Source organism: Amborella trichopoda, chromosome 6 (assembly GCF_054954075.1).
Source record: "Amborella trichopoda isolate Santa Cruz 75 chromosome 6, AtrichopodaSantaCruz75HAP2 v2.0, whole genome shotgun sequence".
Lineage (NCBI taxonomy): Eukaryota > Viridiplantae > Streptophyta > Magnoliopsida > Amborellales > Amborellaceae > Amborella > Amborella trichopoda.
This window is the reverse complement of record NC_142341.1, coordinates 10,619,595-10,644,623: the sequence shown is the minus strand read 5'-3', so window position 1 is coordinate 10,644,623 and position 25,029 is coordinate 10,619,595. Positions and strand designations below refer to the sequence as shown.

At 37.9% G+C, this 25,029-nt stretch overlaps 1 protein-coding gene across 4 annotated transcripts in view; it reads right to left on the bottom strand.

Annotated features, from left to right (window-relative positions):
• Positions 1–14,741: 14,741 nt before the first annotated feature.
• LOC18438067 (uncharacterized) overlaps positions 14,742–25,029 on the bottom strand; it is a 40,565-nt gene continuing 30,277 nt past the window's right edge. For 2 of the 4 annotated variants that reach the window (XM_088869712.1, XM_088869714.1), the window contains 8 exons: positions 17,204–17,293; positions 17,019–17,093; positions 16,860–16,919; positions 16,679–16,759; positions 16,402–16,455; positions 16,072–16,134; positions 15,410–15,454; positions 14,742–15,339 (listed from right to left, as the gene is read on the bottom strand). In XM_088869712.1, coding sequence (XP_088725838.1) covers positions 15,160–15,339; positions 15,410–15,454; positions 16,072–16,134; positions 16,402–16,455; positions 16,679–16,759; positions 16,860–16,919; positions 17,019–17,093; positions 17,204–17,293 — 648 coding nt within the window. In that variant the 3' untranslated portion in view covers positions 14,742–15,159. The remainder of the gene's footprint in view (positions 15,340–15,409; positions 15,455–16,071; positions 16,135–16,401; positions 16,456–16,678; positions 16,760–16,859; positions 16,920–17,018; positions 17,094–17,203; positions 17,294–25,029) is intronic. The other 2 variants (XM_006848259.4, XM_088869715.1) reach the window with 1 other exon arrangement.

The window sequence follows — 25,029 nt, the reverse complement described above, 5'->3', positions numbered from 1 at the left end:
AATGAGCCAATGAGTGAAATCCATTGGCCTTGGAAATGCAAAAAAAACAAGTTTTGGTGTGGAAATGAAATCATAGAAAAGTAAATATTATTTCCATGATTTTGATTTTCTTGATTTTAAGTATCCTGGTCATTAAACAATCCAAACGGTAGATTTTGACAATATCCAATATATGAGGAACCATGCCTTAAAATCTATGTACCCAAATAAGCCCTAAGGGAGACCCGATGTAGAGACCTTATTGTTTAGATGTAATGCCATGTGGGCGGACCTCTAAACTAATAATGGATTAATACCCCAAACCGAATAGAGATGAAACCACGCCTCAGTGCACGAGGCAGGCAGCACCCAGGTTCAGTAATGGAACATATATTTAAGCGAAAATATATCCTTATTCTCTATTTTTTATTTTTGCATCTCTTGAGACCCAATGATTGAAAATATTACTTGTAAGCAAAAGGTCTCCATCTTTTCTATCTTACAACCCCTGGACTCCTTTGACCAAGAATTTTTTACCGAAATAAAAACTAAAATGACACTTTCAACACTTTAATTTTTCTTTCACGTTTCTCTCAAAGCACCTATCTCTCTCTCAAAATTCCATTTCTCTCTCTCTCCCCTCATTCTCTAAAAAAACCCACAGATCTGATGCCCTATTACCCTGTTCAGCCTCAGCCAACCGATCTAAAAAACCCACAGATCTCTATATCTCTCTCTACTTCACAAAAATTGAAAACCAACCCAAAGAATACACCCATAAAAGAAGAACCAAAGCGATAAAACTCAACAAGATGAACGTGGCCTTAAAAAACCACCCACCAGGCAGAGGGCTCCCATCTGAAACAGGTTGTAACTCCACAGTCTCAGATCCAAAGTTCTTCATCACCAAAACCCTATTCTTCCTCGACCTAATCCTCTGCAAGTTACAAGTAACTCTAATTTTTGCATACCCAACTCCATTAGAGAAGCTCAAACGACAATTCGACCTCTTCAAACTAGATAATGAAGGTGGAACTGTACCAGTCGCCATTTTCGACCAAACCTCGAAGAATGTCTCCTTAAAGCTCAAAGAAAAGCCATAAATTGGCTAATTTGAGAAAGATCAAAGGATGTGGAGCTCGAAATTGTGGATGTAAGAGCTTCACTGTGATAAAATTATGTTTTGGAGATGAAAATTGTGAATATAAGAGCCTCACTATAATAAAAATTAGGGTTTGGGGAAAGGGATTTATGAATAAAATGAGAGGGGGTACCTGCAAATAGAGACAAGGAGATGGACCTTTGGCAAAATAATATTTTTTAAAGTATGTTTTATTATTATTATTACTATTATTATTATTATTATTATTATTATTATTATTATTATTATTATTATTATTATTATTATTATTATTATTATTATTATTATTATTATTATTATTATTATTATTATTATTATTATATTGTTATTATTATTATTCCTTCTCTCTTTATTGGTCTTTGGCAGTTTTGTAAAGGAATCTTATGGGGAATTAGGGTTTATGCTTAAAACAACTTTAAGAAAACACTGTGAAAACTGTTAGAAGAGAGAGGGAGGAGAGAGTGATCTATAGGGCTTCAAATCTGTAAGATTTTTAGAGAGAAAGACAATGTAGAGAGTGGAACATGTACAACTTTGAGGATTAGTTAAAGAAATAGAATTTTGAGAGAGAGAGAGAGAGTGAGTGAGAGCAATTTGAGAAAGAGAGAGAGAGAGAGTGAAGTGCTTTGAGAGAAACGTGAAAGGAAAATAAAAGTATTGAAAGTGTCATTTTAGTTTTTGTTTGGGTCAAAAATTCATGATCAAAGAGGTCCAAGGGTTGTAAGATAGAAAAGATGGAAACCTTTTGCTTACAAGTAATATTTTCAATATTTGAATCTCATGAGATATAGAAGTAAAAAATAGGAGATAAGGAGATATTTTCCCTATATTTAATCTAAGCCAACCTAGCCTAGTCTAATCTAAGCAACCACCACACATAAAGGTTTGACATAATTTTCTCCAGAGTTATGTACCTCCAAGTTGGTAGGTAGGTTCCTTGTCAGAGAAAAAGCTAAAATATGGCCCAAGTCTAGATACACTCAAACAGGTACGAGCTTACCACTTGAGGAAAAGTTTTGGTCTTACTATTGTGCGGTGCTCTTAAGGCGAATAATTGTGGAGGGTTACTCACCTTAAGGTTCCACAACTCCCAATTGTCCCGACTTCTAGCCGAATATTGCCCCTCATTACTCTTTACACTGGTTTTAGGGGTTTTGAAAAATATGAAATAGCTTTTTGGGTATCCCATTAAGAATGTGCAATTGTGTGTGAAAAATAACACTCTTGTGAGTGGATGTAAAATTATGGCAAGCACAAAGAAATCAAACTAAGTATTGTAAGCAAAATACTTCAAGCTACTCAAATATGGGAAGTAGGATAAAGCGAAGTAAATATTATTATGTTTTTCAATAATTGAAGTGAATGAAAACAAAAAAGGAAACTGAGACCTGGGTAGGACAGAGCCCACTGGGGTTTAGTTAATGCCAGCATTTAAGGAACATATGAGCCCTGGGTCCTCCCAGTGGATTATGGTGGTCTCTGGATCAAGTCTGAGGTTTGTACCAAGAAAATGGCGGATATCAAAAGCTGTGTGATTGAAAATTTTAATTTAATTTTATATTTCAAATTTCGTGGATGTGGTGTACATTTTATTTTTTTATTGGGCTTAATTTTTTAGGAATTATATTGTGGGGTTAATCTCCAATATACTTAGTTTCTTATTTTTACTATCCATGATTACTATTCATGGGTACTGTTCATGTTATTTTTCACAGGTGTTGTTCGCGTATTACTGTTCACATGGATATTTTTAAAACTTAAGTATTGTTTAGGGGTACTTTAGAGTTTTAAATTTTACTTGGGTCTCAAGTTAATTTTAAAGTTTCATAGGCTTATAAAAGGTTGGATGTCAAATTTTGGGGCTTATGTTACTTAGAATTAGTTTAATTTTATGAAATAAGAATGTTCTTCTCTTGGATTGATTTACAACTATGGTTTTTCTCCATTCTTGATGATTTTAACTTATTTGACAATCGGAAAACATATAGATTTAATTTCTGACTTTCTTAGTGGTATCAGAGCACAGCTTGAAGGTAGCTAGAGATTGTGATGGCTGGTTTTGTAGCTCTTAGCCATAAGGATGCCGATCTAATCGAATATACAAGGAAATCAACAACTTGACGTCGAGAGTTATACAACTGTTGCGCAAACGAGAATAGCAATAGTGTACCCTTAACAAAGAGAAATCTACATGAATAGTCCAATTGTGAGGGTTTTTATGGAGGATGACGGTTGAAAATTCCCGTTTTATGCATGCACTCTGCATGCAGAGTTTCACGTTCGGGGGAGTTGATTGTGGGATTTCAACATTAAAATTAATCTGCTTAGGTTTGATGAAGAACTAGTTGAAGGTAAAGAACAAGTAGGTTTGAATCTTCAATTAGAATCATCCTTCATTTATGTCACGACTGACCCTATCTTTGACGAAGGTCCTATTTTTTTGTAAAGAATAAGATGAAATGAAAAAAGTTGGCCTTGAGGAGGCAAAGATATCTAATTTCCTCATGAATGAAAAGATAGACAAGCAATATGTTGACTTGAACCTAGAGGAGCTCGAGCCTATTGAGATTTTAGAGTAAGACAGTAAGAAGTTGAGAAATGAGGTAATAGGGACAAGCACCATAAAGAACTATTTCTGTCACCAATGGTGGGGCTAACCTTTCGTGTTTCCAATTAGAGTGTTCTATCCCTACAATGCCAGGCTACTAAATCTGGGTGCATCAAAATTCTCAACAACTTGTTTGAAGATATTATCAAAGATATTTTGATCAAGACTATGACTCATATTTTCCAATTGCAAGCCTGAATGTCAATCCGCAATATTCGGGTTGAGAGAGAACTTGTCGCTAGATGAGGATTCCTATCAACTCATTTCAAAACTCAAGGGCAAATTTTCTCCAACTAGGGGAGAATGATGATCAAGAGCTGAGTGATTGAAATTTTTAATTTAATTTAATTTTTTTAACTTCATGGATGTGGGTATATATTTTATTTTATTTTAAGGTTAATTTCTAAGGAATTATATTGTAGGGTTAATCTTTAATACTTGGTTTATATATTATTATTATTATTATTACTATTCACCAGTACTGTTCATGGGTATTGTTCACGATATTGTCCATGCGTTACTGTTCATAGGGGTATTTTTAAAATTTAAGTATTGTTTAGGAGTATTTAAAAGTCTTGAATGTTTACTTGGGTCTCAAGTTAATTTTAAGATTTCATAGGCATATAAAAAGCTAGATGTCAAATTTTAATATGCTTATGTTATTTATGTAAGAAGAAAGTTCTTAGCTTAATTTAATGCCATATTTTTTCTCCATTCTTGTTGATTTTTATTTGTTTGATATTCAAGAAAAATGTGGATTTAATTTTCCACCTTTCTTTCCTGCATCATAAACAAGGAGCTTCTGGAGTCATAAACGCCCAGAGACGCATTGTGCGTCGCTAGGATCTTATGTCCCAATAATACACAGTGAATCACTAGACCAGAATGCACTCTTGACTCTTTCGTCTTGTCTATATTCTAATTTACTACTTCTGAAATGTCAGAAATAGCTCTTAGACTGAAGGCAAGCATTTTTTTTAATCAAATTTAACATAATCCCAAGCTCGTTGAACCCCACTGTGGGCACCAAAATGTTTCCATGCGGTTGTAAAAGTGACTAGACTAAACAAAGTCAGATTAGTCTGAGATTGTGGCCAAAGTTAAATTTTAAAAGTTGGAAGTGGTGAGTTCCGTCAAATTTGGAACTACAAAGAAATCAGCCTAAGAATACCTATTCTTCATAAACCTATTGCCAAGCAAGCTTAGATTTGTTTAAAATCTGAAAAGATGCATAAATTGGTTATTTTTTCCTATTTTTATGTTGGTTATTTTTCCCTAATTTTTAAAACTCTAATTACCCCAAAATCTATTAAAAGTCCTTTGGATATTCCTCATAAACCCCTAGGGACCACACAAGCTAACACATCCTAGTCTACAATCCCTATAGTTCGCTATCCCTATATCATGGTCCCTATCTTCTAGAAACTCTAGGAAATATTATGTTTAATCCAAAAATCCTAGTAAGCTATCTAGAATATTAAAAGGCTTGAAGACTTGAGAATTAGGATAGAATTCCAAGTTTGAAAGTGGTCCAAAATCTCGCAGCAAGAAGAAAATATTAACAAGATCAAAATCTCGAGATTTGAGCAGCAATCCCAAACAACATGAGGTCTGTCGTCTTGCCTAGCAAGTCTCAAACAATAGGAGGTCCATCGTTATACCCCTTTTAATCCTTGTGAACCATAGAACACATAGGCAACAGGAGGTATGTTGTCTGGCCAGAAACAATATAGACGGTAGGAGGTCCACCGACTTTGATCATATTAGATAAAATTATTTTGAGATATACACGATGGATAAGCTCCTAAAACGTGTTTAATCATGTAGGAAAGCCTATAAAAGGAACTCAATCTGGGTCATTCATTCAACCCATGAAATCCTTACGGAATCCATTCAATCCTTAAAGATCTCATGCCTTGAAGAGTTCTAGAGAGCTTTAGCCTTACATATCCCAAAACCTTAATTTTGTATAGGATATCCTTAATTTTCCATATCGAAATCTCGAAAAAAAAACCTAGTGGATGCTCTAAAATGTGAATCTTATAAAAGGGATGAGGATGTTTTAAAAATATAATTAAAACATGCACGAACTCCAATTAATTTCTTTACCAGAAAACATCACACTCGGGGCCATATTCGCCCATGTATTCCATATAATAGAAACACAGGTTTTTCATATATCATATACTGGGAACGGAATAGTTCCAGGAGTTTAATCTCTTATTACAATTTACATTGACTAAATAGTATAGGGAAAGTAAAAAAGGCCAGTTACCCTTGAATCTAGCATCAAGACCTATACATTCGTTTTTAATAAGAAAGATATACATAGATACAAACTGAATAAAAAAAGGAGATAACATCAAATGGGATATCAACCCCGTATACCTGATCTATGGCAGGGATGTTAATCCTATGTCTGCTTCCTTTTTTTAGAACGGGCCTCAAGCGGATATTTCAGAACCTGGATTCAATTTCTTTCTCTTTCTCTTTTATCTCATTCAATCTTAGCACTGTCATCAATATTTGATCAACCTATGGCAATGAGATATGTCCTCACAGGGAGTGTCGATCTCAAAGACAAATATGTGAACCTCGCCTCTTTAGGGTTAACAGAGCTTTTATTATCTTTTCCAAGTGCTAAAGTTCAATATCCTTTTGATAACCACAAAATATTCCCTTTTAATCTGTATCGGTGATCTCTTGATGGTGCTTAACCTTTCCCTAACCGTCACGCCGAATCCTCATCCCCGTCCTTATCTCTTATATGAATTTGAATACATGGGCAGAATTTTGGATTAGGTGAGCTAACTTCACGTAGGCTTGAATTCAAACGTGGCGCTTCACACAAATTTGAATTCACGAGTAAATCTTTTGGTCCTAGTCTCAACCATACACTAATTTGAATATGTTCTTATCACGTTCGGTCAACCATCCTCTTTTGAATTTGAATGTGCGGTCTTGCGATTCAACTGATCTGTCTTGTGAGAAAAATTAGGATCATGTCCTCCTTCATTACTCGTTAGTTTGCTTCTCTGCTCAACCAGCTGGATATATACTTTCTTCATTTGTATAGAATATTTCCATACCTTTTAAAGGTGATAAAATATTTGAACCAAGGATCTAATGGTCTCGATTTCATGAGAAAATTCCTTGCATTAAGGGAGAATTTCCAATATCAATGGCCGAATATTATTCCATTTGGAATGTACGAGGCATGAGGCTTTTAAAGTTCTAACCTCGAGATATACGGACAATTGGTTATCCCACCTCCAACAAATACAAAACTTTAGGGAGAGGGTCACAACGTCTCGAACATGGTTTCCTGAGTGTCTCAGCTTAATCTCGAAGGCATCAAGCTTCAAGGTGTCAGTTAAGGGATATCTGAACTTACAGTGGATGCGGACATGGGTTAAGCCAAGTCCAAATATTTCCCAAGTCATATTACCCTTGGACTTTAAGGCATATGAGGCCTTAACATGTACATCTTAGGTATTCACCTCAATATATCAACATATGACGAGGCTCCCCTTAAGCTCCGTCTGTTAAAACCTCATTATTTCAACATACGACAGATCTTTTTAAAAGTCATATTGCATCTCACTCAGAACTCATCCAGTATCCATTGGAGAGTCATTTATGTGCCCAGGAATATATGTATTCCAGAGTTTCGTCTCAAATAGAAATGTCTTCATGATCTCTTATTATGAACCATAAGTTATAACATACATTCATAATTAACGGTCGATGCCAATATCAAAACGTATATGTTCCCCCATATATCACATGGATAGGCGTGTATAGAACCTTAGGAGTATATGTATCTTAAAACTTGTCTCAAACTGGCTTCACCATTTTAAATCAAAGTTGAATATGTTTACGGGTCTTGGTATTATATCAATCCTGAGTTAGGACATCTAGGGACTAACCGATGAGTCAAGATTATTTTAGGCATATCAGGACTCTTATATGATGGATCTTGATCATGTCATATATTTTATATCACATGGGGAATTTCATTTTTCACTGAGCCTCGTATGATGCTTGGCTGGCCTATCGCTATTGCGCTTGCATCAAACTGCATCCGGTCTTTGTACGTGACTAAAAACACACCCAATACCTAGTTTAAGAAACCCTATCCTTGAGCCTCGATAGCATTTAACCTAGAAATCTAAGTGCCTTAGAATCCTAACCTAGATCTAGGAAGCCAAACCCTAGAGTTCAAATTGCTTTTTAAACCAATTTTAGATAATTTTAGCCTATTCAATTAATCAATTTCGGTTAAGTTTTAAAGAAAGGAGAAGAAAAAAGGTATAAACAACATATGGTCTAATATGGGTGGCAACCCTGGGTTTCGCGTGTCCTGAGCCATTGGCCCGGGTTGGTAAGTTTTCTCCTCTTTTTCTTTCAACTTTAGTTTATTTTCCTAATAGATTTTTTTTTGCAGTAGCTTTTGCTTTTGGCAAGGAAAATTAAGTTGTCACTGCCAACAATATGAAGGAGAATTGGTCCATCATGGTTAATTTGCCTCCAAGTGGTAATTCAACTGGTCCCATGCATCTCTAATGATCTATTTATTTGACTGATTTTATAGCATTAAATTAGGGAGATTTTTATCTAATTCCAAATCTGCACTGTGAACACGGCTAAAGAGTAATAATAAAAATAAAGAACACAATAAAAAAAATGAATTAAAAGAAAGAAAGGACTTGGAAGCCTAGCTCTTGGAGTTGGGCCCGGATTTGATAGTGAAGATTGAGTATATGCTCCATCCTTTACATTGATGATCCGAAGGGAGGAACGTACGCCGGGGAAGAGAAAGACACCTAAGAATTTGCTTTACGGCTTGGGATTTGACTGAAAAAGTTTGTTTATCTTTGACTTATTATTGATTTAGGCTTCATAAATCTAGGGTTCTAGTGGCCTAAGTCTAGGATTTAGGTTTGATGAACTAGGATTAGGGTGTATATATGGGAAATACGGTTGTGTTCATTGATGAAAAGGATGGATGAAAATACCCTAAAAAAATCTCGGTTTGACCGATTTTCGAATATTTTTTCTCTAATTTGCATTGGGACTAACCTATTTTGGGTGATTTGGTTTCCTAACTTCGATATTTAGAAAACCTAGGAATATTTGGCTTCCTACAATGGGATATTAAAGATATTTGGAATATCGAAGGAATATTTGGGGTATATTTTGGGCGGAATATGGTCCAGGTTGACTATGGTTTAATGTAACTATGGCGTATTAGGATAGTGTGCTTCAAGGCTTTCAGAATTCTGAAATAAAACTAAATTCGGAGGAAGTGTCTACACATGCCAACGGCTTCAAAGGAGGTTAAGCCAAAAGTTCAATATCCCAAAGGCACATCCACCATTCAAAGACAAAAGAAGACGGATAGAAAGGGTTTAGAAAAAGAATAAACTATGATAAAGATGCAACAAAATAAAAATAAAGAAAAAAAGAGGGAATTGTAGGCCCACTTGGTGCGAAATCGTGCCTACAAGCCCAAACCCGGAGTTGGGACTTGAATTAAAGTAGTATTCCATTTTTCTTTTTGAGTCATGAACAAGGGACTCTCAATTTTGATCGAGTGTTTTGAAGTCAAAGGGGCCTTAGAGATGAGGGGTCCCTAAGGTTGTCTAGGTCTTGGCTCACTATTGGTTGCTGAATCATGCCCTGGAGGTCAAGGGATTTATGCTATGTTAACAAAACAAAAAAAACATGATTCTAATTATTTGGGTGGTAGTTGAGCCCTTTCATGGCAGAGACCGAAGGTCAAGGAAATTGAATCAATATTATAAATGGTTGAGTCGCATCATAGAAGAGGCATGCGGTGATGGAACTGTGACCATTTGATATTGATAGATGGCTCTATGCTGTGATCCACAATTTAGTCATATCATCAAAGAGACCAGCGGTCAAGGAACATAGACCAATTTTTATAGATGGATGGTGTTTACACACAAAATAAGTTCGTGTCCAAAGTTGTTATTTAGAAGATCAATAAAGAATGGGTTATGTCAAATTATAGTTTATGAGGAATCAATCCCAAAAGATTTTTTTTTCATAATTCGGTAATTGAGTTGACTTAGATTCGTGTAAAACTAAGAAAATGAATCTTTAAAAAATTAAAAAAACAAGGTGAAGAATTTTGAAAAGATTCAAGAAAAGAAAGCAAATAATAAAATAAAGTAAAGGAAAGATACTCCTATGAAGTCGGACTTCTAGACCCGGCTCTTGGAATTGGGGCCGAAATAAGACAGATGGTGTTGAGCCCCTTGAACTTTGAGTTTTCGAGATCCAGAGGTTGTTTTGAATACTTCAAGGAATTTTCTTCTAGGGCTTTGGCTAGGAAGGATGTTCTTCTCCTTGTGTTTTTGGGTTTGTAGAGAGTTTAGGGCTTCAGGCACCTAGAGCTCTTCTAGGCTTTGGACCACAAAGCTTTGTGAGGCTAAGGTTAGGGTTTCTAGTCTCAAGAGAAGGGAAACCCCAGGATAGCACTGAAGATCCCTTTTTATAGAAGAAACTTACGGAACGCAGCGGTCCAAATTAGATATGGACCATCCATGCAAAAGCTGTGGTCCGCATTGCTAAGCCCTTTAGGCTTCCAAACAATGCTGCAAGGTTAGCAGTGTGCTCTGGAAATGGTCCGGTCTAGTTTCTGGTCCTAAGACAATTTCATTTATTTTTTTCCTTTTCTGGATTAAGGACCTGCCCATATTTTGGATATTAGCTTCTTAAATAGGATCTTTGGGAATATTTTGGGGAATATCCAACAACTAGACTATGGTCCAAGTTTGGACTATGGGTTAATGTGTCTGATTTACTAGGCTAATATGCTTCAAGGTTCAAGGACTTGAAAATAAAACCAATTTTGGACGGTGTGTTTACAGATGGTTCTAAGTTTTGATCCTCGATTGAGTTGTATCGCTGATGATAGGGCTGGCAACGGGCCAGGCTAGCCTTGGCCCTAGCCTAGATCCCTACAGGTCCAACTGCCCCTACACGGACAGGGCCGAAGAAGCTCAAGCCCTGATCTAATCTTGGCCTAGTCAAGGCGAGCTAGTTCAAATATAACCAAAGGAAAAAAAAAAAAGTTAGGCCGGGCAGAACCAAGCTGACCCTATTGTGGTCATTGCCTAGGCATGGCCCACCCCTACCCTCAGGTTGCCGTAGCTCGACAATATGGCCACATTTTGTGGCCCAAACGCTAGTTTTATACCACCCAACTCATTGCCACCCTTAATGGCTGAGATAGGTGATCAAGGAACGTAGACCATTTATTATGGATGGATTGTTATACTTTGTGACCATCGATTAGGATGTATAATGGTAGAGACTAGTAGTCAATTAACTTAGTCCAATCGTTATTGATGGATGGTTTTAAGCCAGTGCCCTCGGTTGAGCCATATCGTGGCAGATACCGGATCTAGCCAAATAATCCTCAACTCAACCAACCTTTGATGGGGAAGCAAGGGCCTTAGATGGGAGGATGAGAGCCATAATCTAAGCGGCCACTTCTTCTCGACGCAAGACATATGTTGGCAATTTCGACAAATCCTATCCTAGGTAGGGCTGACAACGGGTTGGATCGAGTCCGGGTCTGGCCCAAAAATTAAAATATCTATATATTAACTATATTTAAACCCGAAAGATATTATAAGGCTCATATTCGGACCAAAACACATATCCAAATAGCGTTCGGGTACAAGATTTGGACCCTAACTAGGATCGGGTGTACCCCTCGGGTCTCAAGTCGGTTCCGGGTCCATTGCCACCCCTATCCTGAGCAGGATTGCTCGATGCCTGTCAATGCTTGGCATGGCTATATGACTGGTGCTCACATCATCGAAGCCCATTGCTGGATGTGGAGCCCTGATACCACACAAAAATTCTCAACCACAATGAAGCCAATATTTCCTTCCTAGACTTACACTACATAGAAAGCATTTATTTATTAGGGAATAGGTATGACGAATTCATTCCCTAGAACTCAATCGCCTTATAGTGCGAACTCTTGAACAAGGCCCCCCCATCAGCAGGGTTGAAAGAGTTGTTCATGGTGTATGAAGAGTTAGTGGCAGTTGCACATAAAATGGAAGTCACATATCAGATGGTATAGCTTGTGCACTTCTTTTGGGGTAACATAGCCCCCGAGTAAAAAACAAATGTTTTAGTTTAGCTCTTTTTTTTGGATAATTAAATAACGAATAACAGATGGGTAATCCAGTGGTAGGAATCAAACTTGAGATTTAGTGTTATGTGATGTCAGCTTCTAACCACTCAAGCCCAAGCCCAGTTCCTAAATTATGAGTTTAATTCAAACAAAGAGATTCTGGCATTGAAGTTCAGATGCCACCTCGGCCACAGCAATTGGAAGTCCATGTTTGCCTTGCCGCTTACCAGGTGTTGTTCTTCCATAAATTCATCATGCCCAGCTCCACGGGCGTCACAAGGGCTGAATTCATATGTGTGGCTTGCGAGATGGCGCACAGAAAGAGGTTCGCCCTTGGCTCAACCATATCTATGCAGTGCATACTACGGGCCAAGTAAAATTGCCACTACCCTGAAAAAGGTTTGGCATGATGGAGCTGGCCTCCGAATCAATCACAATCATTCAAGAGAGCAATGTCCCCACATGCTCAGAAGTCAGAATCATGGTTATGCCAGCCACATTTATTCAGGAGAAGGGAACCGGACCGATATCCCGAGCAAGGACTTCTTTCTCGCCCCCCAAAAACCTTTCAAGATAGAGTCTTTGCGAGCTCGAGTCTTCTTTGTATGGGGCTAAGACTGGCTATCCCAAGCTAATGTACCTTACGAGAGCCAGGAGTGCAATACTCCCCTGCCAGATGAGGACTTAGAAGATGCCAGAATTTATAACCCTCGGGCTCAGTGATGAACACAGATTAGATCAGCATTGCCTGCTATTTGTTGAGTTAGTTTCATAAGAGTAGGCAATGGCATGAGGTGAGTGTTTAGGTTGCATGGCTTGCTTTACATTCAACAAAATCTGAGAGTTTATCATCCACAACTACAACAGGGAAGGGACGCCAGCATACCGATACTTCCATGGGTGCAACCAGACCAATCGTCTGCGGGTAGATGACCTACTTGGGCAAATTTTTTCAATCTTAAATTTTGGGAAGCACCTAATTAAAAGAGAAAATTTGAATTTTAAGTTTTTTAATACTTGGATCTCACCCCGAAATATTAGACCAACTCCATTCAATCTTGACACATTATCTTTTTCAAACCAACTGCATTCAATCTCGACACATTATCTTTTTCAAGTGAGAGGGTGAGGTTTAGAATCTGAGGTTTTTGGGTTGAGAAGGTCACATCCCTAGAATTTTAGAGTCCTACAATTGCTGCTAGAAGTCTTTGGATATTACATTTACATCACTCCCTAGACGCATAACCAGGGAAAAAAAAAAGTCATTCATCCCAAACTGACACATGCATGCGCAATGGGATACACCTATCCAATACAAACCCCCCCCTGCTCTATTTCTGCCGACCAACGTTAGATTCTTTGACTAAAATACCCCTAGCTTTGAAGTATTTAAAGGACATTTGGGGAGAGTGCATATCATTTTAATAACACCATAATCCTTAATCAGTAGTTAATAGCATATTTATTAAAAACTGCATAAACTTTAAATTGCATTATTTTATTTTTTTGAAAATAAATGAGTACTATTGATGCACACCGAGTAAACTCCCATTGATAGTTGAGTTCCTTAATTCTAAGTTAAATTGAGACCTTTCAAGAGGAGAGATTTCACGGCATTGTTTCATAGTAACATAATGAAACAACTTTTATAAAAAGCCATGTCCATGATATTTTTATGACCCTAAATTTTGCAAGCGCTCTTTTTATCGAAACAATCAAATCCCAAAAGCACTAAAGAAATTTCGAATTCAGTATTTCTCTAACAATCAATCTAATCCGTCTCTTTCACTGAGTTTTATGAATTTAAGAACTAAAAATCATTTATTTCTTCAGATAACAAGGTCATTTGAACATTTTGGAATAAGAAAATCCCTCAAAAACCTAGATCTTATCATTCCGAAGTCCTATGCTCATTGGGTGAAAGAAAACACTTTTTAAGGTACATTTTCTCATTTTCCTATCCATTCATAGGAAAAGAGTGTACATTTAAAAATTCAGATCAGATACATGCCCCAAATATGGTTTTCAAATGTGTGTTTGCTTCATGATGATTAAAGCCCACCATGAATAAGGCTTCCAATGCGTGTTTGCTTCGGCGATTATACCCACCATGAAGGATGTCAAGTCCTACCTCGACAGGTGAAAAATTTACTGTCCATATCAATAGAGAAAGAAATGAGCCTGTGAACCGATCAGCTAGACAGGGCCTCGCCAATATAAATTTCATTATGCATTGAGCGAATCAACACTAATTTTTCCTACTTCCTTTTTCCATCCTCTTTTTCATTTGTTTATTTTTATTGTTATTTAACCGACCTCAACTAATTGGAAAAAGTTAAGATAATGATGATTCTTCTTATTATTCCTTCGATCCACTTTCTTCACCCCACTTTGACCCTTCTATTTCTTATCGATCTTAATCCTTTTCATACTCAGTTCCTCTCTCTCTCTCTCTGCTCATTTACGTCCCCCCTCTTTTGCTTATTTTTACTACATTATGTTGTTCTTGCTCTTTTGCACATCCATCGTTGTACCTGCAAATTTAACTAAAAATTTTATTTCTACATTGAGGATATTGATTCAAATGAATCTAATATTACGTATATCAGCTTTTGGTTTTCATATATCTTTAAATTGTTTATCTACATTTTCTTGCATGAAAAAACCTTTAAAATCCTATGAAAGAAAAAACTCAACTCCATCAAGGCCCTGCGAGGTTGTAGTCTATCTAAACCTGCTAACCATCTAGTCTAATAGCATGGGGTTTTGTTCAAGCATATCTCCCTGTAACATACGCATACAAACACAGGCAGAGATTGTAAAAAAACAGATCTCAAAACTACCAAATGTAGTTCATTATCTTCTATAAATGGAAAGTGAAGGTACTTTTGAATACACTCACTTATCAGAGGGGGATCATATTTGTTCATTCTCCTCCGTTTTCTTGAGCATAAGAATAAAAGACCACTGCCTACATGACCTCCATCACAAAGCTCATCAACAAAAACCTTGAAATTGGCAGAACCCCAAAAACTAGAAACTGAATTTGAGTGGCATAATCCAATAAATACCCCACAAAATAAAAGGGAGATAACCACTCCTCTCTCTTTTTACTTCAGGCCAAAATAATTCAAGGCTGGTGACAAGAACCACCAAGAAATGATTCAACCTATCTTAAGCGATGCTGTAAAAGTAGATGATTATCTACAGAATCTACAAAATCCGAACGGTCTTCTGCTGTATCTGATTTTATTTGAAGGAGGAAGTTGCACTATGAGTCCTTGTAATAAATGGCGTAAGTAAACTAGGAAGCCGCCAACCAGATTGACTAGATTTCGAAGATTCGCCCCTTTGGGGCTCCCCTGAAGCTTGGGTTCCATCAGCAGGAGGATTGTCTGCCTTGATAGGGGTGGATATTCCATGTAGCACCTGAAGAGAGAAGGGTCAATAAGAGAGAGAGAGAGAGAGAGAGAGAGAGAGAATGGGAATTAAAATTAACCTGGAGGCCTGAAGCGGAAGCCTGCCTCTGCAGAGGTTGAGAAATCTGAAAGTAGATGGAAAAGAAATGAGTTTTAGGGTAAGAAGAATGCCAGAGAGAGAGTCCGGTCCATGCTTCACATCTAGGAATAGATGCAGCTAAGAAACAAAACAAATAACTAGAATACCTTTAATATCAGCCAAATTAAAAGTGGAATACTGTTTTGATAAAATGGAGAAAAAAAATTGTAGCAACTCCATTCCAAACTTTAAAGGGTTTCCAGCTTTTAGAGTGGGATATTCCACTTTTTAATGCAAAGAAATTTAAAATGGCATAATCGAACATTATGGTCAACACAGACAAATTTCTACTCAAAATATAAGAAAAGGCATCATTTATAGGAAAAAACACAAAATAAATAACAAAGAAGCTTCTGGTTATCAAAGGGAATTCAACCTAATTTCTGATTTTTGTTTGTTAAAAGAAGTGGCCATTGGAGAGGTTAAAAAAAAAGCTTTTGCAGTCCATACATGTCAATTACATGTAATTCGACGAATTCTGGATTTGGGCATAAAGCAAAAGCAGTTTTGTTCTTGATAAATTAATACAGCTTTCTTGACAAGCCCCACAACAGGTTTAGGCAAGAGTACATGACATAATTCAAAAAAGTGCATGTTACTGACCTTTGAATCAAAAGATGGAGACGGTACCTCAAGAGCAAGCCTTACAGGTGGTGTGGACAAGGTCTATTGCCGCATAAAGAAAGAATGTCAGAAATCTTTTAGACTCTCAAAGTATGTATCAGACAAAGTTGAAGTGTACAATTATCCAATAGAGCACTGTAACCAGTACTCGAAAGGAGCCCCCATGATCAGTAAACCAATGGAAAGTGAATTGTAGTCAATATGCACCCAACCATAAGGAACAGACGGCAGACAGTACCATACACCTACTCCATTGTATCATGGTATGTCATATCATGCTATACATTTCTTTAGAACATAAGCACTTACCCTATGCAGTGGAAGTTCTAGGGCTGGCAGTGACGAACTGCTAGATGGTGATGCCTGTGAAATCCATAAACAAAATGACAACATAATCCAATCCCTAGCTTCCCATATTCTAAAACTACTCGAGCTAAAGCTTTGGAATGCAGTATGAGTTTGTGAGGGCGAGCACTCGTGTGTTGATTATAGGTTGTTCATGGCTTTGGAATATGTTATGTTTCAATGTAAGTGGTACTTGAGTTAATATAGCAGGTAATTCAAATGCATAAGAAGTTTTTCTTGCCTGAATAAACTCCCTTTGTTGTCCTTCCTCCAGGTTTTGTACAAACTGACACAAGTGGGACACCCCTTTAATTGAATAATCCTGCAACAAAATTTCACAAAAACACATGAAGCATCACTGCATGCACTTGCCATAAATTCCTCAGCAGTTCAATCATTTACCACCTTAAAATAAGGCTTACCTGTTTCTGTTCTATCCGACCAATTTTTATCTCCTGAGTCACACAAAGAAACAGTAAGATCTGTATCACCAATTAATAGTGCAATAGAAAAGCCAATGATAGAAGAAAATTGTAATCAACCCATGTTCTAATAAAAGAATAAAAGAAGATAGTTATCACCAGGGATCGAACTGCACGATGAACAGATTGAACATCAACACCAACCAGCTTTAGATCATCTCGTAATAGGACCACCTATAAAACGATGAAATGAAAATCAATATCCATAAAAGACACACACATGCATGCATGTGCACACTTAACATGCCAATAACTAGTGTAACTGAACAAGAAACATTCCCGACCTTTTCTTCAGTAGCAGCAGTGATTCGGGCACAATCGTTCAGATTACCATCAACTCTATTAATATCTGAAGACAAGTCCTCTTTGGTTTTCTGCAGATCAATACATTGAATCCATCAGAACAAACAGGAGGCCAGAAAGAAAGCTGAAAGGTATTGAGTCACTTTTGAATCGCTGCCATTTGTTCATGGCAGCACATCATTTTGTAAAGAACAAACTTGGATTTAAATAAGGTCATAAAATTTGCCCACCGGGGCGACTAGGCGAGTGATACCTCTAGGCGCATCGCCCAGAGCGTAGGCGTGCCTCTAAGTGCTTGCCTTATGCCCAATGCAGGCGCCTAGAAGCCAGGAGGATGTATGTATTTCTCGTTATTTTCCCCCATTCTAAAGGGGAGAAAGGGTTTTTGGGAGGCATTCCATAGTTGCAGGGATCTTCCAACCTAGTGGGCGATCCCGCACTGGAATCTCACTATGACACTCCATGAAAAAAGGATCCTAAAGGGATCTTGATTTTTGAATTTTGGGATATCAATCCCTACTATTAGGGATCTCAATCCCCACTATTAAGATATCGATCCTCACCTTAAAGACCAAGATAATGACCAAAACTGAATGATTTTTTTCATTTATAGTCAGCTAGCAATGCAACCATACTATTAATATAGTTGAATTGCTTGCTAATTATAAATAAGGAGGTCCCTAATTTAAATAAAGTATAGAATCCTAGACTATATATATATATATGGAAGATACTACAAAACGCCTATAGGTGAAAATGAATAGTGGTTTCGCCTACCCTCATCACCGTCCAAAATTCAACGCACGGACACGATTGTCCGGTAGTGTTTCATTTTTCATTTTTTTTTTTCTACAAATCAAAATGATCTGAAATTTGGAGCGTGTTCATCAAAAATAGGCGAATCTACAAAAAATATAAAAAAAATATTTTACATGAAATAAATTGACCAAAATAACCCAGAATACGTACACACGCTCCAAATTATTTTTTTTATATTTTTATTAGTTGTGACTCAGTAATATGTACACAACTTCCAAATTTCATATCATTTCGATTTGTAGAAAAAAAAATGAAAAATGAAATACTACCGGATAATCGTGACCGTGCGATGAACTTTGGACGGTGATGAGGGGTAGGCAAAATCACTGTTCATTTTCTCCTATAGGCGTTGGGAAGACTTTATATATATATATATATATATATATATATATATATATACTCCTTTTCAGGTTGAGAGCTAGATCCCACAAGGTTCATACCAAGATCCCCAATATCTGGATACCCAAAAGTCGAAATCAAGATCCGTCACATTTAGGGATCTCGATAACATATGCGTTGTATAGACAGTGCTTCAAACCATTGGAATTTTCTAGCCTTTAACGATCCCCCTCCTCTCGACCCCAACAACTATGGGGCATTCTGGGCCCCCAAAACCCTATTTCCCTATTTTGTAGAGAGAGAGAGAAGATCAAAAACCAAAAATATGAGATTTTTTGAAGAAAAAACACATTTACAAGTTCCAATTTCTTGAATTTTTTTTATTTCTTGTGGAACTAAAACGTACTCAACCCGATGGTTTGTGAGATTGAAGTGGGGTAAAAGAGGCATTTCGGCAACCAAAGCTCTTTAATTTGAGCATTCATTGATTGAGTTTCCGAAGGTTAGTGCGTTTCAATTTTTGCTTCTAAGTTCAATGGTGTTTTCTTTTGCATATTGGATTTTGATTTCTCTTTTTTCCTAAGATCATTGGTATTGTGCCTTTTCCTTAGGTTTAATTATCGATTTTTGGTCCCTATTAAAGAGAGGGTTTGACATTTTATTGAAATTGGGTAACTCAATATAATGTCAATAAAACTAAAACGTAACTAGGTTTCTTTTTACTTTATTAGTCCTAACATTGTCATAAAATTGAAAAGAGACAATAAAATCACTTTTCTATACTTATTGCCCCTTTTCAATTTTTTGATGATTTCTTTTTAATATTTGGTGTGGTGTTAGTAACTTTTTCAATCATTAGAATATTTGGATTTTTGTTATATGATTTTTCATAAGTTTTGATTTTGTAAATCATTAAAGATGAAGTGTTTGGTATCCAACCCAAACCCCCAGTAAAAGGCACTAACCCCTTGTGCCTTCCCCCCTCCACTGAAAAAAAAAAAGAGCGGAAAGAAAAAGAAATTGTATCGGCCACCTAGAGTCTAGAGTTCTAGGCACTCGCCTAGCCAGCCGAATCCACATTTTACACCAATAGACCTAAAACCTAAATTAGGGAAATTCCAATGAAGAATGCTCTTCCTAACTAATTTTAGAGCAAGTATACTACAAATGATGATCGGGAAAGCAGGATCATGAATGGTAGGAATAGCCCTTGGATAGAAATCATGTCTACACACCTTGAATATCGATCCACATACAAATGATAATCATACAAAGACCACGAGAGCACTTAACTAGGGTTTCCTAGGTCGGGAGTGCAGTCTGTACAACATTTTGGTTAATTAATAATTTTGAATTTCAAACTTATACTAAATATTTCAAAAAAAATCCAATCCTTCCATTCCTTGGAATGGAATGGCGGAGCACGATTCGTGTAGCCGATCCCAAATAGTTGGGAAAAGGCTTGGACGATGATGATGAGTTAAGCAATAATTTTTCACGAAATTCATATTTTATAAAAGGTTTTTTAAAAAATAATTTATTTATGTTTTATTTTTATTTTTTACATTTCTAGAAGTGTAGTTTACTTAATGTAAATTAGCAACAATCCTGCTTGTCCTTATTTCTTGAATAAGTAACTACTAAAATACATATTAAGATGAAGCCCAAATTATATATACATAAAAGAAAGAGTTGTTTATTAATGTTTATTAAATTGTAGTTGCATAGCCACGGCAATTTTGTGCACAATAGCCATCACATAGCCATGCCGATGAAACCACCCTTTCCTCATCGAAGACTCGAAGTAGTAATAGTGTCAGGTTCAATTCCAAGTATTGAACTCGATACATTTGGTTATGATTCGGGGTTGCATCTCAATGGTATCTCAATCCCACAATGGCGGAACCTCGATTCAGTTTAAGATATGATGCTGGGGAACCTGGATTTGTGTGCCTCAGGATCTCGATCCCTAATGGGAAGTATTAAGATTCCAAAATTTTAAAATTGCAGAATGAGATTTCTTCCCTAGAACGGATGAGCGAGAATCTGAAGCAGAATCAACCCCTTGGTTAGCCAATCGCAGTCCAATATATTATAAAGAACTATAACCAATGTTCGAAAATTCGCCCGCCCGACCGCCTAAGTGGTCGTATAGGCGAAAAAATTCAAAAAACGACTAGGCACTTACTAGGAGGGACCATAAGGCGTCCTGTGTCTAGGCACCCGCCTAGGCAGGCAAGGTGCTGCCTAGGCACTACATCTTAGGTGCTGCCTTGTGACAGCTTGGGAAATTAGCGGAAATGGGTCTCGGCGAGGGGTCAAAAAATGTAATTTCCCCCCCTAAAAGGAGGGAAAAAGGTTTTGGGGGATATTCTAAACCCCCAAAACAAAAACCATGGCTTTTAGCATGAGAAAAACTCCCCAAAAGCCACTATTTTGTGATTTATCAAAAGATCAATAAATTTTTTGTTCTTTCAATTTCTTCCCAAAACAAAGGCAATAGTTCATGGGTGGATTTGGAGCTTCTAGTAGTTGATTTTGAGGACTTTTGGCGATCCAATAGATGAGGTTTATACCGATATCGATTTGATTTTGATATTTTTAAAGCATTATCATATTTGAAAGAGGGTTTCAATTTTATTTTAAGTCAATATATTATGTATCATATGTTTTTTCGTTTACATTTTTTTTTACGATAGACTTACATATTTGTAGTTAAGTGATGGATTTTTTTGTGATTAATTTAATTTTTTCTCATTTGGATGATGAAATTGAGCATATATCATATTCTTCTATGAATAGTTGATTCATTTTTTGCACAATGTCTCATGTTTTGATATTCTATTGTTTTGATTGCACTTTATTTGATAAATAATTGGTTATGTAATATCTGAAAGCGTGAAGTCTTATGTGAAAATGAAACTAAGTTCTTATACATTCATGTAAGTCTTATTGTAACGTAATATTAAGTCATGCTGTTTTGAAACTAACATCTTAATGATATCATATCATATACCTTAATTCTTAAATTCTTAATTATACGATATCTTAATGAGTTAAGTCTTACTGTAAAACTAAAATAGTAACATCTTAATCTTATACATTCATTTTAAACTCATATCAAGTTTCTTATGTTTTTATATCTATATTTAAATCTTAAATCGAGTTTTTTTTTTTTTATAATGTTAACATTTGTATTGCTGAGAAAGGAAATTACAATGTATTGTTTCTTCGAGAGAACCCTCTAGACGGGACTCCCGATAAAAAAGATTGAAAACCCCTGTACAATAATAGGATTTCCCCCCTAAGTATGATTTACAAAAAGGGGCTAGGATAGGGCTTATAAAATTGCCCCCCCTTCAGATGTACAATGACGAGGAAAACTAAAAAAGGCCCAAAAAATAAAAGGGGTTAACTGGTCCAAAGCAAAAAAGAATGTGGACCCAGTTTGAACTGCCTCGCCCTGTCTTCTAGCACCCTCCATTGTCAGCCGATCCGCGAAGTCGTTGGACGTCCACCAAGTATGCTGCCATGAGACATCCATAGCCCTGCAAAGTTGTTGAACCTCGTCAAAAACTTGGATCAAGTACCATGGAGGATCACATGTCCTACTGGCCCAAGAGATGACATTCTTGGAATCACCCTCCACTATCAAGCTAGAGCCCAAGGAGCAGTTGAATTTTTTTAGGGCAAGGAGGAGGGCTGAGGCTTCCGCATAGTTAGAGTCCTTGATGCCGAGGTATTCGGAGAAGGTGAGGAGGATATTGCCTTCAATGTCTCTGAAAAACTCCACCAGCCCCTGCTGGGCCGGGGTTCCCCAAGGAGCACCCATCAAAATTAAGTTTGATGGTACCTTGGTTCGGTGGTAACCAAAGACTTGGCCTAGCTGCCCCTGCTGGTTGGTGATGAAGGATATTTCCCCAATGGAAAAGGAAGAAGGATCCTGGAATTCCGATGAAGAACTTCATGTTGGATGCCCAAAAGGTCACCAAGGTGGTTATCTTTTGAAAAATGGCAGGAATTGAAAGCTTAGTCCCTCGAAAAATTCTGGAGTTTCTTTCCATCCATACTAGCCAAATGGTAGTTGCTAAGGTCACTTTCCACAGGATTCTACCAGCCTTTGGCCAGCTTGATTCAAAATTGAAGGTAAGGAGGGCTTTTACCGAGGGTGGGGTAACCCATTGTAAGCCAAAAAGTTGTAATACCCTGCCCCAAAAGTCTGAAGAGAAGGCACGTAGAAGGAACAAGTGGGAGTTTGTTTCCTCCTCGCATTCACACAAAACGCACCTATTCGGAATGGGCGCCCCTCTTCTTTGTAGTTCATCAACTGTGAGGCCTTTTTGTGAGAAGGCGAGCCAGTTGAAGGCCTGTACTTTGGGTGGTGCAATAGTGGACCAAATTCCAGAGAAGTGTTCGGATGGGGAGAGGAAGGAGGAGAGGTTTTTGTAGAGTGAAGCCACTGAGAATTTGCCCAAGGGGGTTAAGGTCCAAATGATTTCATTACTTCCTTGTGAAAAGAAGAAGAGAGGGTGCTGGGAGTTCAAAAGTCGCTGGAAATCAGCCGTCTCAACTTCGTTTAGGCTCCTTCTAAAGGAAGGATTCCAAACTATGTGACCTTCCAAGCTGCTGAGCTCCTGGGCCACAGAAGAATCTTGGTTACGTGCAAGAGAGAAGAGAGTTGGGAAGGCCTCACGAAGAGGGGAAGTCCCTAGTCATAATCATGCCAAAATTTAACTCTCAACCCTTCTCTCGGGTGGAACCTAATGTGTCTCTTGAAAGAGGACAGGACTGTTAAGAGCGACTTCCATCCCCTGAGGTATTATGGACTTGAGCTCTTCCAGGGAGCCAATTTTCAGATGGAATCTTATACTTGTGTTTTAAGACTTGCGCCAAAAGGGCGTTCGGTTGAGTGGCTAAGCGCCACCACCATTTCCCGAGCAGCGCTGCATTGTGCTTGTGCAATACCTTTATCCCTAGACCTCCCTACTCTTTTGGTTGGCAAACCTTGTTCCAGGCAACCAGGTGGTATCTCCTCTTGTCTTCCTGCCCAAACCAAAGGAAATTCCTCATGAACTGATTCAAGCGGTTCGCCACCTAAGTAGGCATATGGTAAAGGGACATGAGGTAGATTGGGGAGTTCGCTATAGTAGCTTTTATCAAGGTAGTTCTTCCTGTAAAGGAAAGGTATCTACCCTTCCACCCTGCCACGCTTCGATCGACCTTGTCCAGTACTGGGGACCAAAGATGCTTTCTTGGTTTACCAACAGCCAAGGGAAGGCCCAGGTAGGTTGTAAGCAGGTTTTGGGCTTTACATTCCCAATCTGGAATGAGATCCCTAATCTCACCAAGTGACAAAGCCACCCCCAGCATACAATATTTTTCCATGTTAATCTTGAACCCAGTAGCTGATTGGAAACATATGAGGAATGTTTTAAGAGTTTTTGCCTCAGTAGCAGTAGCTTCCAGTAAGACTAAAGTGTCGTCCGCGTACTGTAGGTGGGTGATAGTGGACCCCTGTCTACTAGTTTTGAAACCTGTAATAAGGCCTGCTTGGTAGAGACCCGAGCAATGGAACGGCTAAAGACTTCAGCCATTATGTCGAATAGGAAGGGGGAAAGGGGGTCTCCTTGTCTGAGACCCCTAGAAGAGGGGAAGTAGCATACATGAGGATGGAAAAGTGAGGGTTCGAATAGCAGCCCCTCATCCATTTCCTCCATCTCTCTCCAAAACCCATTCTAGCCATAGTCGTATCCAAAACTGACCAATCCACATGGTCATATGCCTTCTCCCAGTCAATTTTGAAGATGAGGCCTGGCTGTTTTAAAATGTGTCTCGAATGGATGCATTTCGTGGGCCACAAGGGCCCCATCCAGAATTTGTCTACCTTTGATAAAGGCAGATTGTGAGTTAGAGATGATGGAAGGCAAAACATGTTGCAGTCTTGACGCTAAAACCTTTGCCAGGATCTTGTAGGAGTTGAGGAGACTGATAGGCCGAAAGTCTTTAATTTCCTCAACTCCTTTTTTGGGCACCAGGGCTAGGAAAGTGGCATTCATGGCTTTATTTAAAATTCCCCTATGGAAGAATTCCTCGAAAAATTTGACGAAGTCCTGGCTGACTACGTCCCAATACTCCTTGAAGGGGGCAATCGGGAAGCCATCAGGCCCAGGGGACTTGTCACTTGCTAGAGCTTTGACCGCTTTAAGAATCTCAGGTTCAGAAAAAGGTCGCTCTAGCCAAGCTGCTTGGCCTTCATTGAGAGTAAGGAAGTCTAAGGTCGAGAATCTGGGACTGGGTTCAGGGGGAGCAAAGTATAAGTTCTGAAAAAACTGTAGGATGGCTTGATGAATATCACCAGCTTGGCTAGGTAAGAATTGTTAATTTTTATCGTCGTGATAGCGTTGTCTTTGTGATGACAGTTGGCTATCCAATGAAAAAAGCCAGTGTTATGATCCCCTACTTTCAACCACGAAACTCTAGATCTCTGAAACCAAAAGATTTCTTCTTTTTTTAGGGTGGCGAGATACTCCATCTTAGTCTTAGACTTAAGATCTTGTTCAGAGACGTCTAAGGGTCTGATCTCTTCAATTTCATCAAGGTTCTTGATGGTATCCAATAAAGAGGACTTTACTTGCGCGAAGTTCCCAAG